Source organism: Pristiophorus japonicus, chromosome 1 (assembly GCF_044704955.1).
Source record: "Pristiophorus japonicus isolate sPriJap1 chromosome 1, sPriJap1.hap1, whole genome shotgun sequence".
In the NCBI taxonomy this organism is placed as follows: domain Eukaryota; kingdom Metazoa; phylum Chordata; class Chondrichthyes; family Pristiophoridae; genus Pristiophorus; species Pristiophorus japonicus.
In genome coordinates, this window is record NC_091977.1 from 192,939,984 (window position 1) to 192,957,343 (window position 17,360).

The 17,360-nt window shown below is 40.7% G+C and overlaps 1 protein-coding gene across 1 annotated transcript in view; it reads left to right on the top strand.

Annotated features, from left to right (window-relative positions):
• mccc2 (methylcrotonyl-CoA carboxylase subunit 2) overlaps nucleotides 1-3,035 on the top strand; it is a 168,636-nt gene extending 165,601 nt beyond the window's left edge. Inside the window, exon 17 of the mRNA XM_070867814.1 lies at nucleotides 2,086-3,035. Within this exon, the coding sequence (XP_070723915.1) occupies nucleotides 2,086-2,203 (118 nt within the window). The 3' untranslated portion in view covers nucleotides 2,204-3,035. The remainder of the gene's footprint in view (nucleotides 1-2,085) is intronic.
• The last annotated feature ends 14,325 nt before the right edge of the window (nucleotides 3,036-17,360 follow it).

Below are 17,360 nucleotides of genomic sequence, written 5' to 3' on the forward strand. Positions count from 1 at the left end.
AACTGTGGTCCAACCATTGCCGTGTACAAATTTATCATGGCTTCTTTTGTCTTATAATCTATGCCTTTGTTTATAACACCTAAAGTGTTGTTGGCCCTTTTTAATTTTTTTTTTGCATCTGCTAACCTAACTATCTCCCTGAATCTTTTTCAGTTCCCCTCGCTGTTTGCCAAACCCCCCCTGCTACTTTTGTGTCATCATCAAATTTTGATGATATGCTCCCTATGCCCACATCAAAATCATTTCCATATATTAAGAACAAAAGTAACACCACATTGATCCCCTGGGATGTACCACTTCCATGCTGTTACAATTCAGGCGTTCTCATGATTGTTTTTTGAGGTAACAGTGCACCACTGGAGGAAATGAGAAGTTACACCATTGCCCACTGATTTCAATGTACCTAGTGTCACAATCCTGAATGTCAAAAATAACTCAGGGATTTTGACTTGTGATGATATAGTAAGTTGACTAAATGTGAGAAGTAAGTGTGATGTTTCCAGGATGTATGCATGAAACACACGACTTTTGATTTAAATAAATATATTGCATATAATATATCTATATCTCCATTATTAAAAAATCTTTGTACACACCCCTGTCCTCAAACTTTACATAGTCTTGTGATGATTTTTGGTGAGGCTTTTACATCAACGTTGAAACATCCGAAACATAATGGCATTTGTGCTTGCAAGAAGTTGCCCTGTCATGGTTAGTTAATGAATCAGTTGAATCACTGAAAATACATTTTGGAAAAGTTTGTGTCCTTTTTTTCTCAGTAACTGAAATTTCTTAATTTTGGAAATAACGGTTTTAAAGAAAATTAGAACAATGCATATTTCATAGGAACATAACTACATTTACCTATCTTGTGTCTTTTAATACCTTCCTTAAAGTTTTTACTGCAAGGCCTCAGCCTGTGTCAAAAGCCCAGGATTCGACTGAATATTTTTACTTCAGAATAGTTGGAGAGAGCTTTTCAAACTATGTGTGTGTATTCTGAGCATGTGCACTTTGCAGAATTTCCCTGTAAGCAATCTGTGCATCACCCTGCATTGAATGAGGGTCAGTCCTCTCAGGTTCTGTGTATTTGGGAATTGCTTTGTTTTTTTTCTAAAAGATTTTCAAACAAACTGATATTTAATTCTCTAAACTTCTGTTTCAGGAAAGTAACGTTTATTAACATTTGCAGCTTTTCTGTTCTGAACTGTTCACAGATGGGCAGAACCTGTGTCGTCAGCATGTTTGATTAGGTTTTTGTTATTGATGATCAGAAAGCAAAAAAGATTGTTTGCATACTGGGCTGTTTCACAGTCTCAGCCCATGCACAGCACCTGTACCCGAGTAGAAAAGAGACTGCAGACAGCTTGGGAAAGGATGCTGATGAACAGGAATGCACTGGGGGTAGGCCACATGGTCTGAAAGGGGCCACGGGCAATATGAGTCCTATTCCCCTGGACCTTCTCTTCCATATGGATGCTAGACCCCACTACTCCCAATTCTACCAGATCTCAGCAACCCTAAATGCTACCAGATTCTGACCCCCCCCTCCCATTTGCTACAAAGCCTTTCCCCAGTTTACTCGACCATAGACTGCCCCCTCCTCACTCCTCAGACTTCCTTGCCACTATTTGATGGCATGTGTAACACACTGAGATTTGTACCATTTTTCTTCTTATCCACATGGATACTGCCTTTATCAAATTAATTTATATTGTACAGTATTGTCTGACTTGAAGCACTGTGTACTATCGACAGTCAGTGGGCAGGATTTATATTTGCAAGAAAATGTACACGCAGTGAACATTTGTGTCCCTCTGCCAGTATTGCAAAAACAAAATGTGTAATAGTCTTTATTGTCTCATCTGCTTTCCTTGTTATATGTTGTAACTTTTAAGCACATTATTTTCTGTTAATGTATGTCGATATGTTTAGTAGCATCTAATCTGATTATTGTGTAGATTGTCAAGGTCCTCAGTAGGGTTTCTGAGGTGGTTTTCTAACATTTCCAGAGATTAACCTTGTCAGTATTTAATTGCCATTTATTACTACTTAATATTTGTAATTATCTTCTTCTTGTTGCAGACTCTGGGATGATGGCATCATTGACCCTGCTGATACAAGGCTGGTGTTGGGTCTAAGTCTCAGTGCTGCACTCAATGCACCCACAAAGAAGACAAATTTTGGAATCTTCAGGATGTGACCTGGGCATTTATTTATTAGCCACAATATTTCCTGACGTTCAGCTGTGACAGGAGAACTGACTTAAATAAAAAGCTGTAAAACTTTGTGAAATAAAATGTAAATTTCCAATACCATTTGTTTGGCTTTTTTAAATAATAAAATTCTTTAATAGCTGCAAAATGTGATGTGTAACTCGGGTCAATAGCTGTGACAAACCGTGATAGTGCAGATATGAGTGCAGCCGTCAGTGGCAGTCTTGGACTCTTCAGTCACAGTCTGGATGGAGACAGTTGTGGTTTATGTGCCGCTTACAATAGTTTAAATTTAGAGCCTTTATGTTTTCTTCTTCTGATTGCTTTTTGACCGCTTACTACTTCTCCTATCAATAACCTGGTTCTAACAGTGAAAAAGAAAGCAAGTATGAGTTCTGAACTGTTTAATTTATCTGTCTTCATGATTTGTGAGATAGACATGACCGGTGGTTAAAGTGGAATTTCTTAAGCCACGTCTCCCACCCACCCCTGTAACCTTTGTGCTATCAACTTGTGTGATTTTGGCCTTTGCTGGCCTTCACATTTGATTATAAGAGGATTTTATAATGACTTTGTCATACCCACATTAAAAAAAATCAGTAGAGGTTGTCTCCCATTAATACGAGCTGGTGATTATTGGTCTGCTAGATTAAATTACAGACTGCTCCCCTGCAAACAAACCACCTCCTGAACACTGCTGCTGTTAACGGATAGAACTGGGAATGAATCTGATGATTGTTTTTTATGCTGTATTGTTAATATAGCAATATCTTTTAGATAAAACTAGCCACCTTTTTCTAATAAAACTATCAAATTTTACTCTGAACTGTTGCTTATTTTGTACAAAGATAGCTAAAATATCAATGAAGGACCTAAGGGACAGAAAACGGAGAGTGAACAGTTTTTCAGACCGGAGGGAAGTATGCAGTGGTGTCGAACAACTGTCCTTTTTGATGTATATTAATGACGTTGACTTGGGTATACAGAGCGTAATTACAAAATTTGTAAATGACACGAAACTTGGAAGTGTAAACAGTGAGAAGGATAACATCAGGAGAATATACATAGACTGGTGAAATGAGCAGACACATGGTCGATGAAATTTAATGTAGAGAAGTTTGAAGTGATACATTTTGGTAGGAAGAATGAGGAGAGGCAATATAAACTAAATGATACAATTTTAAAGAGGGTGCAGGAACAGAAGCCTGTGGGTTTACGTACACAAATCTTTGAAGGTGGCAGGACAAGTTGAAAAGGCATACATGATCCTTTGCTTTATAATTAGAGGCATACGAGTACAAAAGTAAAGAAGTCACTAACCTTTTTCTCTTCACATATCTATAGACGCTTCTGCAGTCAGTTTTTATGTTCCCGGCAAGCTTCCTCTCATACTCTATTTCCTCCTCCTAATTAAACCTTTTGTCCTCCTCTGCTGAATTCTACATTTCTCCCAGTCCTCAGGTTTGCTGATTTTTCTGGACAATTTATATGCCTCTTCCTTGGATTTAACACGATCCTTAATTTCCCTCCTTACCCACAGTTGACCCACCTTCCCCGTTTTATTTTTACTCCAGACAGGGATATATAATTGTTGAAGTTTCATGCATGTGATCTTTAAATGTTTGCCATTGCCTATCCACCATCAACCCTTTAAGTATCATTTGCAAATCTATTCTAGCCAATTCACGTCTCATACCATCAAAGTTACCTTTCCTTAAGTTCAGGACCCCAGTCTCTGAATTAACTGTGTCACTCTCCATCTTAATAAAGAATTCTACCATATTATGGTCACTCTTCCCCAAGGGGCCTTGCACAAGAAGATTGCTAATTTGTCCTTTCTCATTACACATCACCCAGTCTAGGATGGCCAGCCCTCTAGTTGGTTCCTCGACATATTGGTCCAGAAAACCATCCCTAATACACTCCAGGAAATGCTCTTCCATCATATTGCTACCAGTTTGGTTAGTCTAATTTATATGCAGATAATAGTCGCCCATGATAACTGCTGTACCTTTATTGCACGCATCCCTAATTTCTTCTTTGATGCTGTCCCCAACCTCACTACTACTGTTTGGTGGTCTGTACACAACTCACATTAGCGTTTTTTGCCCTTTGGTATTCTGCAGCTCCACCCATACAGATTCCACATTATCCAAGCTAATGTCCTTCCTTACTATTGCGTTAATTTCTTCTTTAACAAGGGCAGGGGGATAGGAACTTATGCAGGGAGTCAGAGGGAAACAAAAGGGAGACAGAGGCAAAAGATAGAAAGGAGAATAGTAAAAGTGGAGGGCAGAGAATCCCAAGGCAAAAAGCAAAAAGGGCCACATTACAACAAAATTCTAAAGGGGCAAGGTGTGTTTAAAAGACAAGCCTGAAGGCTCTGTGCCTCAATGCGAGGAGTATTCGGAATAAGGTGGACGAATTAACTGCGCAGATAGCAGTTAATAGATACGATGTAATTGGCATCACGGAGACATGGCTTCAGGATGACCAAGGCTGGGAACTCAACATCCAAGGGTATTCAACTTTTACGAAGGATAGACAGAGAGGAAAAGGTGGCGTTGCTAGTTAAAGAGGAAATTAATGCAATAGTAAGGAAGGACATTGGCTTGGATGATGTGGAATCGGTATGGGTGGAGCTGCGGAATACCAAAGGGCAGAAAACGCTGGTGGGAGTTGTGTACAGGCCACCAAACAGTAGTAGTGAGGTTGGGGACAGCATCAAACAAGAAATAAGGGATGTGTGTAATAAAGGTACAGCAGTTATCATGGGTGACTTTAATTTAAATATAGATTGGACTAACAAAACTGGTAGCAATGTGGTGGAGGAGGATTTCATGGAGTGCATTAGGGATGGTTTTCTTGACCAATATGTCAAGGAACCAACTAGAGAGCTGGCCACCCTCGACTGGGTGATGTGTGATGAGAAGGGACTGATTAGCAATCTTGTTGTGCAAGGCCCATTGGGGAAGAGTGACCATAATATGGTAGAATTCTTTATTAAGATGGAGAGTGACACAGTTAATTCAGAAACTAGGGTCCTAAACTTAAGGAAAGCTAACTTCAATGGCATGAGGCGTGAATTGGCTAGAATAGACTGGCAAATGATACTTAAAGGGTTGACGGTGGATAGGCAATGGCAAACATTTATAGAGCACATGGATGAACTTCAACAGTTGCACATCCCTGTCTGGAGTAAAAATAAAATGGAAGGTGGCTCAACGTGGCTAACAAGGGAAATTAAGGATAGTATTAAATCCAAAGAAGAGGCATATAAATTGGCCAGAAAAAGCAGCAAACCTGAGGACTGGGAGAAATGTAAATTCAGCAGAGGAGGACAAAGGGTTTAATTAGGAGGGGGGAAATAAGAGTACGAGAGGAAGCTTGCCGTGAACATAAAAACTGACTGCAAAAGCTTCCATAGATATGTGAAGAGTAAAAGATTAGTGAAGACAAACGTAGATCCCTTGCAGTCGGACTCGGCTGAATTAATAATGGGGAACAGAAATGGCACACCAATTGAACAAATACTTTGGTTCTGTCTTCACGCTAGAAGACACAAATGACCTTCCGGATGTACTAGGGGACCGAGGGTCTAGTGAGAAGGAGGAACTGAAGGATATCCTTATTAGGCACGAAATTGATGGGATTGAAGGCCGATAAATCCCCGGGGCCTGATTGTCTGCACCCGAGAGTACTTAAGGAGGTGGCCTTAGAAATAGTGGATGCATTGGTGATGATTTTCCAACAGTCTATCAACTCTGGATCAGTTTCTATGGACTGGAGGGTAGCTAATGTAACACCACTTTTTAAAAAAGGAGGGAGAGAGGAAACGGATAATTATAGACCGGTTAGCCTGACATCAGTAGTGGGGAAAATGTTGGAATCAGTTATTAAAGATGAAATAGCAGCGCATTTGGAAAGCAGTGACAGGATCGGTCCAAGTCAGCATGGATTTATGAAAGGAAAATCATGCTTGACAAATCTTCTGGAATTTTTTGAGGATGGTAACAAGTAGAGTGGACAAGGGAGAACCAGTGGATGTGGTGAATTTTGACTTTCAAAAGGCTTTTGACAAGGTCCCACACAAGAGATTGGTGTGAAAAATTAAAGCACATGGTATAGGGGGTAATGTACTGACGTGGATAGAGAACTGGTTGGCAGACAGGAAGCAGAGAGTAGGGATAAACAGGTTCTTTTCAGAATGGCAGGCAGTGACTAGTGGGGTGCCACAGGGCTCAGTGCTGGGACCCCAGCTATTTACAATATACATTAATGATTTAGATGAAGGAATTGAGTGTAATATCTCCAAGTTTGCAGATGACACTAAACTGGGTGGTGGTGTGAGCTGCGCGGAGGACTCTTAAGAGGCTGCCAGGTGACTTGGACAGGTTAGGTGAGAGGGGCAATGCATGGCAGATGCAGTATAATGTGGATAAATGTGAGATTATCCACTTTGGGGCAAACACACGAAGGCAGAATATTATCTGAATGGCGGCAGATTAGGAAAAGGAGAGATGCAACGAGACCTGGGTGTCATGGTACATTAGTCATTGAAAGTTGGCATGCAGGTACAGCAGGCGGTGAAGAATGCAAATAGTAGTTGGCCTTCATCGGTAGCGGTTTTGAGTATAGGAGCAGGGAGGTCTTACTGAAGTTGCACAGGGCCTTGGTGAGGCCTCACCTGGAATATTATGTTCAGTTTTGGTCTCCTAATCTGAGGAAAGACATTGTTGCTATTGAGGGAGTGCAGCAAAGGTTCACCGGACTGATTCCTGGGATGGCTGGACTGACCTATGAGGAGAAACTGGATCGACTGGGCCTTTATTCACTGGAGTTTAGAAGGATGAGAGAGGATCTCTTAGAAACATAAAATTCTGACAGGACTGGACATTAGATGCAGGAAGAATGTTCCTGATGTTGGGGAAGTCCAGAACCAGGGGACATAGTCTAAGGATAAGGGGTAAGCCATTTAGGACTGGGATGAGGATAAACTTATTCATTCAGAGAGTTGTTAACTTGTGGAATTCCCTACCGCAGAGAGTTGTTGATGCCAGTTCATTGGATATATCAAGAGGGAGTTAGATGTGGCCCTTACGGCTAAAAGGATCAAGGGGTATGGAGAGAAAGCAGGAAAGGGGTACTGAGGTGAATGATCAGCCATGATCTTATTGAATGGTGGTACAGGCTCGAAGGGCCGAATTGCCTACTCCTGCACCTATTTTCTACGTTTCTAAGTTATGCTAAATCTTTATAAATCACTGGTTAGGCCTCAGCTGGAGTATTGTGTCCAATTCTGGGCACCACATATGAAGGATGTGAAGGCCTTGGAGAGGGTTGAGAGGAGATTTACCAGAATCGTCCCAGGGATGGGGGCCTTCAGTTAATGAGGAGAGACTATAAAAGCTGGGATTGTTCTTGGAGTAGAGAAGATTAAGGGGAGCTTTAATAGACGTATTCAAAATTATAAGGGGTTTTGATCGTCAATAAGGAGAAATTGATTTGAAGTTGTTATTCCTAAAAGTTGCTGTGCCCAAAAGGGATAGTGATAATCTTGGCAATGAGTGCTACAAACCACCGACTCACCTTGGATCTGCTTCTTTGGTGGTTTCTATCCACAAGAAGGGATCTTGGTGATATTCGTATTTCTTGAGGTGGTTTAGATGAATGCAATGCATATATTGCATACTTTGGAACGCTGCAATGTAATCATAAAGTTACAAACTAGGTTTAGTTTTTCCATATAGAAAAATATATGGAACAGGCTATGACTTTACACAAGGTCTTAAAACATCACAAAGCTCAGAGAAAATCTATTTGCATTTCTCTTTGACTGTTGAAAAGCTTTGACTTGCTAGCTCATGAAGAAGCTGCGAGTTACATGCCTGAGTCTTTGATTTTATCTTGTGTGTGCACTTTAGTTGCAAGCCTCCCTGAGTCTTTCAAAATATATCCATTGTAATCCATCCTACATGATGAATTTATCATTAAATTAATGACGAAAGGGATGGCCTCAGAGTGGCTGTTCCAATGATATCTGAAAGAATTGTGACTATGCAGGTGATAAGGTGTTAATGGACTTAATAGAGCAATGGACTAGTAGGATATGACTGTGTGTGCCTTCAAGTGCAGTATTATGGCTGTGCATGGCTTAAGAGGGGATCGCAAATATATTGATTTGAATTTACATGGGCCATCTGACCGTTCCTAGAAGGTGCAGAGGAAAAAGGTACCAGCGATGAAAGATTTAGTTACATGGAGAGACGAGAGAAACTGAAGTTGTTCTCCTTCGAGCAGAGAAGCATAAGAGGAGATTTGAGAGAGCTGTTCAAAATCATGAATGGATTTAATAGAGTAAATAAGGAGAAGCTGCTTCCAATGGCAGAAGGGTCGGTGACCAGAGGACTCTGATTTAAGAACAAGAGGCAACATGAAGAAAATAAAAAATTACACGGCAAGTCGAGATCTGGAATGCACTGCTTGAAAATGTAGTGGAAGCAGATTCAATAATAACTTTCAAAATGGAACTGGATAAATACTTGAAAAGGAAAAAAAATTGCTGGACTATGGGGAAAGAACAGGAGAGTGGGACAAACTGGATAGCTCTTTCAAAAGAGCTGGCACTGGCAAGATGGGCTGAATGGCCTCGTGTGCTGTATAATTCTATGGTTGTTGAGATTCTCGGTGTATTCACACACAGCACTCTTTGCAGAACAAACGTGCATCCTGCTTAACTGCAGTGAGATGGACTTTTTGAAAGTTTTACCATGTTGATTGTACTCCGAGATCATGGATTCTTTATAGCTAAACCTAACCAAAAGATGGAGCCATATGGACTCTTTTTATGGTCTCTTTTTAAAAAATTATTATTGGGCTACCTGCATTGTAGAACATAAGAACATAAGAACATAAGAATAAGGAACAGGAGTAGGCCATCTAGCCCCTCGAGCCTGCTTCGCCATTCAAAAGATCATGGCTGATCGGGCTGTGAACTCAGCTCCACTTACCCGTCCGCTCCCCGTAACCCTTAATTCCCTTATTGCTTAAAAATCTATCTATCTGTGACTTGAATACATTCAATGAGCTAGCCTCAACTGCTTCCTTGGGCAGAGAATTCCACAGATTCACAACCCTCTGGGAGAAGAAATTCCTTCTCAACTCGGTTTTAAATTGGCTCCCCCATATTTTGAGGCTGTGCCCCCTAGTTCTAGTCTCTCCTACCAGTGGAAACAACCTCTCTGCCTCTATCTTGTCTATCCCTTTCATTATTTTAAATGTTTCTATAAGATCACCCCTCATCCTTCAGAACTCCAACAAGTAAAGACCCAGTCTACTCAATCTATCATCATAAGGTAACCCCCTCATCTCCAGAATCAGCCTAGTGAATCGTCTTTGTACCCCCTCCAAAGCCAGTATATCCTTCCTTAAGTAAGGTGACCAAAACTGCACGCAGTACTCCAGGTGCGGCCTCACCAATACCCTATACAGTTGCAGCAGGACCTCCCTGCTTTTGTACTCCATCCCTCTCGCAATGAAGGCCAACATTCCATTCGCCTTCCTAATTACCTGCTGCACCTACAAACTAACTTTTTGGGATTCATGCACAAGGACTCCCCAGGTCCCTCTGCACCTCAGCATGTTGTAATTTCTCCCCATTCAAATAATATTCCCTTTTACTGTTTTTTTCCCCAAGGTGGATGACCTCACACTTTCCGACATTGTATTCCATCTGCCAAACCTTAGCCCATTCGCTTAATCTATCCAAATCTCTTTGCAGCCTCTCTGTGTCCTCTATACAACCCGCTTTCCCACTAATCTTTGTGTCATCTGCAAATTTTGTTACACTACACTCTGTCCCCTCTTCCAGGTCATCTATGTATATTGTAAACAGTTGTGGTCCCAGCACCGATCCCTGTGGCACACCACTAACCACCGATTTCCAACCCGAAAAGGACCCATTTATCCCGACTTTCTGCTTTCTGTTCGCCAGCCAATTCTCTATCCATGCTAATACATTTCCTCTGACTCCGCGTACCTCTATCTTCTGCAGTAACTTTTTGTGTGGCACCTTATCGAATGCCTTTTGGAAATCTAAATACACCACATCCATCGGTACACCTCTATCCACCATGCTCGTTATATCCTCAAAGAATTCCAGTAAATTAGTTAAACATGATTTCCCCTTCATAAATCCATGCTGCGTCTGCTTGATTGCACTATTCCTATCTAGATGTCCCGCTATTTCTTCCTTAATTATAGTTTCAAGCATTTTCCCCACTACAGATGTTAAACTAACCGGCCTATAGTTACCTGCCTTTTGTCTGCCCCCTTTTTTAAACAGAGGCGTTACATTAGCTGCTTTCCAATCCGCTGGTACCACCCCAGAGTCCAGAGAATTTCGGTAGATTATAACGAATGCATCTGCTATAACTTCTGCCATCTCTTTTAATACCCTGGGATGTATTTCATCAGGACCAGAGGACTTGTCTACCTTGAGTCCCATTAGCCTTTCCAGCACTACCCCCCTAGTGATAGTGATTGTCTCAAGGTCTTCCCTTCCCACATTCCTGTGACCAGCAATTTCTGGCATGGTTTTTGTGTCTTCCACTGTGAAGACCGAAGCAAAATAATTGTTTAAGGTCTCAGCCATTTCCACATTTCCCATTATTAAATCCCCCTTCTCATCTTCTAAGGGACCAACATTTACTTTAGTCACTCTTTTCCGTTTTATATATCTGTAAAAGCTTTTACTATCTGTTTTTATGTTTTGCGCAAGTTTACTTTCGTAATCTATCCTTCCTTTCTTTATTGCTTTCTTAGTCATTCTTTGCTGTCGTTTAAAATTTTCCCAATCTTCTAGTTTCCCACTATCCTTGGCCACCTTATACGCATTGGTCTTTAATTTGATACTCTCCTTTATTTCCTTGGTTGTCCACGGCTGGTTATCCCTTCTCTTACCGCCCTTCTTTTTCACTGGAATATATTTTTGTTGCGCACTATGAAAGAGCTCCTTAAAAGTCCTCCACTGTTCCTCAATTGTGCCACCGTTTAGTTTGTGTTTCCAGTCTACTTTAGCCAACTCTGCCCTCATCCCAATGTAGTCCCCTTTGTTTAAGCATAGTACGCTCGTTTCTGACACAACTTCCTCACCCTCAATCTGTATTACAAATTTAACCATACTGTGATCACTCATTCCGAGAGGATCTTTTACTCGAACCATCCACTTATCATATTATTCTCTTCTGTCCTATCCTGGTCACTTAAAATGATTTGTTCCCTGGAGTTTCTATGATGATGGTATTCCCTACCTCATGCTCTGTGTAGTTTCTTGTGTCTTTTTATAAGTTGGTCCTAAATACAACAACAACAACATATTTATATAGCACCTTTAATGTCGTAAAATGCCCCAAGTTACTTAACAAGCGTATTATAAGACACAAAAAAAAATTGACACCAAGCCACATAAGGAGAAATTAGGGCAGGTGACCAACAGCTTGGTCAAAGAGGTAGGTTTTAAGGAGCGTCTTAAAGGAGGAAAGAGGGGTGGAGAGATTTAGATAGAGAATTTCAAAGCTTAGGACCTAGCCAACAGAAGGCCCGGCCACTGATGGTTGAGCATTTATAATCAGGAATGCTCAAGAGGGCAGAATTTGAGAAGTGCAGATATCTTGGGGGGGGTTGTGGGGCTGGAGGAGATTGGAGAGATAGGGAGTGGGTAGGCCATGGAGGGGTTTGAAAACAAGAATGAGAATTTTGAAATTGAAGCATTGCTTTACCAGGAGCCAATGTAGGTCAGCAAGCACAGGGGTGATAGATGAACGGGATGGTGCAAATCAGGTACAACTCAGAATTTTTTTTTAAAGATAGTGGTGGGAGTTGGGGTTGGGAAGAGTGGGTGGGCAATAGTCCTCCCCATTTTGAAATATTTCCAAGGCTAGGTAACACGAGTAGAGATAAACATTGATATGTATAGTGTAATGTCTGTAAGCTTGTAATGTTTGTAGCTCCACACTGTGGATGTGGACGTATTGTGTACTGCAACTGCAGAGTTAATAATAAACAGAACCAGCAGATTCCGGAGGCTTCCAAGAGAGCTGTCTGCCATGTTAGGAGCTGTGTGTGCTGTGCTCTGCGAAGACATCACATTTGGCGATGAGATGGGATTTTTCAGATGATTTAAAGCTTAAATTTTGTTGGGGAAGGATTCAGCCAGCAGACAGAGAGACTTTAGAAGTTTCTGTCTTTGGAAAAAAACTACAAAATCCGAGGCAAAATACAGCACACGGTGTGAGCAGCTAGAGATTAAAATGGCAGGTGTAATCAGACATTTGGGGGAATATAGGCACGACCGGGAACGTTTTAAAGCATATGTGGATCAGCTAAAAATGTATTTCATTGCAAATACCATAATCGAAGTTCCAGACAATGCAGTCCAGAACCGGGCTGTGTTGGAATGTAAGAAAGCGATCTTCTTATCGGAGGCGGATCTGGCATTGTACGAAACCCTTGTAAATCTGCTTGTGCCTGACGAGTCAAAGGACACAACGCTTAAAGAGATTTTAACAAAGTTGGAGCAGCACTATAACCCCAAACCGTTAGAAATTGCTGAAAGCTATCATTTCGGGATTCGGAATCAAAAGGCTGATGAAAGTATCAGTGATTACATCGTAGCATTAAAAAAGCTATCGATACACTGTAATTTTGGAAACTTCCAAAACCGAGCATTACGGGATCGTTTTGTTTGTGGTGTGAAAATTGATGTGATCAGAAGGAAATTATTGAGGACGGATGACTTGACTTTTGAGATTGCTTGTCAGACAGCGAGGCCGATGGACATGGCCGAACAATATTCCCGAGAATTAAATAATGATTACGGTCGTCAGTCAACCAAGGTTATTCACCTGCAGGTTCAAAGTAAAAGACGGTGGGGGCCCAAAGTTTCAGAAACTTGAAATTCTAACAGAGCGTCGAAGTCATGCTATAGGTGCCTGGGACAACACATTGCTCAAAGTTGTCCATACATGAAGGCCGAGTGTTTCTTCTGCAGAAAGACTGGGCATCTTGCGAAGGCATGTCGACTGAAGGGTAAACCAGTTTTTAAAGCTATGAGCCCAGCGTTCAAAGCTATGAGTAGAAATCCCAAGAGACTACATACCATGGAAGAACAACAACAGGACGAGGAGATGTTAGAGTTAAATGTCATCAGGAGCATGAGGTTAACGGACAGCGATTCGGAAAGCAACAAAATCCACATAGATGTGGAATTGAAGATACCAATGGAAATTGACACGGGTGCATCCATGAATGTAGTACCGGAGTCACTATATCGCAACAAATTGCGTGATTTTCAACTGGAGAATTCCAAGATAGATCTGCGAGGTTACTCGGGAGAGAAAATTCCTGTGGTAGGTCGTATCACCGTACTGGTGAAATATAAAGATCAATTTCAGAACTTGCCTCTAATAGTAGTGAAAGGAGACAAGAAAGGAAGAAATTGGTTGAGCTCACTGAAGCTGGATTGGAGTAATATTTTCTGTGTGGAAGCAAGATTTTCATCAATGGATGAGGTTATCAAGAGGTATCCGAAGGTGTTCTACGAATCGGGCAGTCCGATCCAAGGCTTCAAGGCGAGTGTCAGGGTACAGAAGGACGCTAGATCGGTTTACTACAAGCCACGTTCCGTACCATATGCATTCAAGGAGAAAGTTGAGCAAGAACTCAAAAGACTAGAGACCGAGAACATTATTTCTAAGATAGACCTATGTAATTGGGCTACAATCATTGTTGTTGTACCTAAGTCCGATGGTAAGGTAAGATTCTGTGGTGATTATAAAGTAACCGTAAACTAGGTTCTAGAGGGTAATGTCCCCAATACATTGCCGAACAGAGAAGATTTGTTCACAACACTGACAGGTGGTCAGATCTTCTCAAAGTTGGATCTTACGAATGCCTATTTACACCTTGAACTAGATGAGGAGTCCAAGTCATGTTTGACTATAAATACTCATCTAGGCCTATATCAATTTAATAGGCTACCGTTTGGAGTGTCTTCCGCCCCTGCCATATTCCAAGGTGTGATGAACCAGATTTTGCAAGGTATTGAAGGGGTAGTATGTTATTTGGATGACATATTAATTTCAGCACCAAATAGGCAAATTCATAATAACATATTGAATGAAGTCCTCAAACAGCTAGAGAAGCACAGAGTACGAGTGTCTGCTCGTAAGTGTGAGTTATTTAAAAACTCAGTGGAGTACTTAGGCTACAGAGTAGACAAAGATGGTTTACATCCAACCATGGAAAAATTGGTTGCAATTAGAAATGCACCCACTCCCAGGAATGTCACTGAACTTCGTTCATTCTTGGGTCTTTTGAACTATAATGGGAAGTTCCTAACAAATTTGGCTACAGTATTACATCCACTGAATGAACTACTGAAAAAACAGGTCCATTGGAAGTGGTCAAAAGAATGCGATACAGCCTTCAAGGAGTGTAAAAGCAAATTGGTAGAGAGCACCATGTTAGTTCAGTATGACATATCTAAGGAGATTAAGCTAGCATGTGATGCCTCTCCATATGGAGTTGGGGCAGTGATCTCTCATGTATCATGTAGTGGGGAGGAGAGACCAATTGTTTTTGCTTCACGCACTCTCAGTGTCAGTGAGAGTAATTATGTGTAAATTGAAAGGGAAGCTTTGGCATTAATTTTTGGGGTCAAGAAGTTTCACAAATACTTGTATGGTCGTAAGTTTACCATCGTTATGGACCATAAGCCCTTAACAGCAATCCTCCATCCAAATTCTCCAGTTCCAATATTAGCTGCAGCCCGAATGCAGAGATGGGCTTTGATTTTGTCAGCATATACATATGATATTGAATACAGATGATCAGCTGATCACAGTAATGCTGATGCAATGTCTAGATTGCCTTCCCCATCATAAGTTACACCCGATAGGGAAGAAATTTTTTATTTTTCATACATTCATGAACTGCCAGTCACAGCTGAAGAGATTGGTAGAGCAACTAAACATGACCCAGTGATGTCAAAGGTGTATGAGTATATTGCAAATGGATGGCCAAACCAGGTAACAGATAAAGATACACATCCATTCTTCATTCGTAGGAATGCATTATCAGTTGATAAAGATTGTATCATGTGGGGTGCAAGAGTGGTTATACCAAATAAATTCAGATCCAAATTATTAGGAGACCTCCATGACTAGCACCTGGAAATGTGCTTGACCAAGAGTTTTGCACGCAGTTATTTATGGTGGCCAGGTCTTGATAAAGATATAGAGTACATCGTGAGTCAGTGTACGACATGTCAATCGGTAAGCAAGCAACTACCACCCGTACCATTACAGCCATGGAAATGGCCTCCCAGGGTGTGGCAAAGGCTACATATTGATTTTGCTGAGTTAGAAGGACAACAATTGTTCATTATGATTGATAGCCATTCAAAGTGGGTTGAGGTGTTTTCAATGTGGAAAATAACAACAAATAAAACATTGGACATTTTGGGAAAATTATTTTCTTCATTTGGCCTCCCTAAAGAAATTGTTTTGGATAATGGATCACAATTTCGTTCTGAAGAATTTGCACAATTCACGAGCAAAAATGGTGTGAAACATATTAAGGTTCCACCATACTATCCTGCTTCAAATGGTGCAGAAGGGCGCACTGTACAAATTATAAAACGTACCCTCATAAAACAAATGTTTGATCCAAATCCAAGGAAACGACAGTTGTCATTGGATCACAAATTGGCTAATTTTTTGATTACATATCGAAATATTCCTCATACAACTACAGGTAGAACACCAGCAGAGTTGTTTCTCAAACGACAGCCATGAACCAGATTCTAGTTGTTAAAACCAAATTTGGCACAGTCCGTAGAAGAGACACAATTAAGACAGAAAGAGAATCATGATAGAGATAGAGTAAAAGAGAGAAGTGTGAAATTAAACCAGAAGGTGAGAGTGAAGAACCATCACCATAACTGGTTAAAGTGGTTACCAGGAAGAGTGGTGAAGATATGTGGTCCTCGCACATATTTGGTCAAGATGTTTGATAATGGACAGGTTAGGTTTGGACATATTGATCATATTTTACCTACAGACATGGAAGGAGTTGAAGGTGGGAATGATTCAATTATTTCTGACCCATCAGATAGTTTTGATACACCAGTAGCAAATCCTAAATCCAATGTACTGGAAACAAATCCAGGAGAGAATCAGAATGAAAGTCTGAGTCCGAGTCAGGAAAACAAAGAGCCTGAAGTTAGAGTGAGTTCAAATGAAAATCAAGGAAATTCCGTGGAGGAAAACGTTCCTCAGGATGAGCCTCGAATGAGTTTAGATTCGACACCATGTTTGGAAGGTTCTGTTCGAGAGCGAAGGTATCCTCTTCGAAAACAAGTGGTAAAGTTAAATTTGTAAATACGGAAAAAAAAATAAGTTTATATCCTGTGTTATATATAAACATGAAAGTTATGTATAATGTTTGTTATAATAACTTCTTCATTAAGGAGGGAGAAGGGTAATGTCTGTAAGCTTGTAATGTTTGTAGTGCCACACTGTGGATGTGGACATATTGTGTACTGCAACTGCAGAGTTAATAATAAACAGAACCAGGCAGATTCCGGAGGCTTCTGAGAGAGCTGCCTGCCATGTTAGGAGCTGTGTATGCTGTGCACTGTGAAGGTATCACATTTAGTGCATTGGCTAACAGTATTATTACTTCTTCAGCATCTTCCCGCACTCCTTGAAGTAATCATTAGTACCAGTCAGGAAGTGTTCAAGGTTATCACATTTTAAGATGCATTTATAAAAGCTGCTATTGTACAAACTGCTATTTTCTAGAACATAAAAATAAGAATTTGATGAGTTGGTATTATTCTTTTCAGACATTACTGAGCACAAGAGAGCGAAGTATTAGGTATATTTGCCAGAAAAACAGATATAAAAACCACTGAATTTTTTTTTAGCCATTTCTTTTTCACCATAAATTCCCAGATTTTTTGCCGGTGGTTAATCAGTAAAATCCCATCTCCTAAATTTGTTTGAAAAACAATATTTTCCCTAGTTTCCTCATCAAAAACTGGATTCAGACATGTGCATAGTGTCAGAATGCAGATTTGGT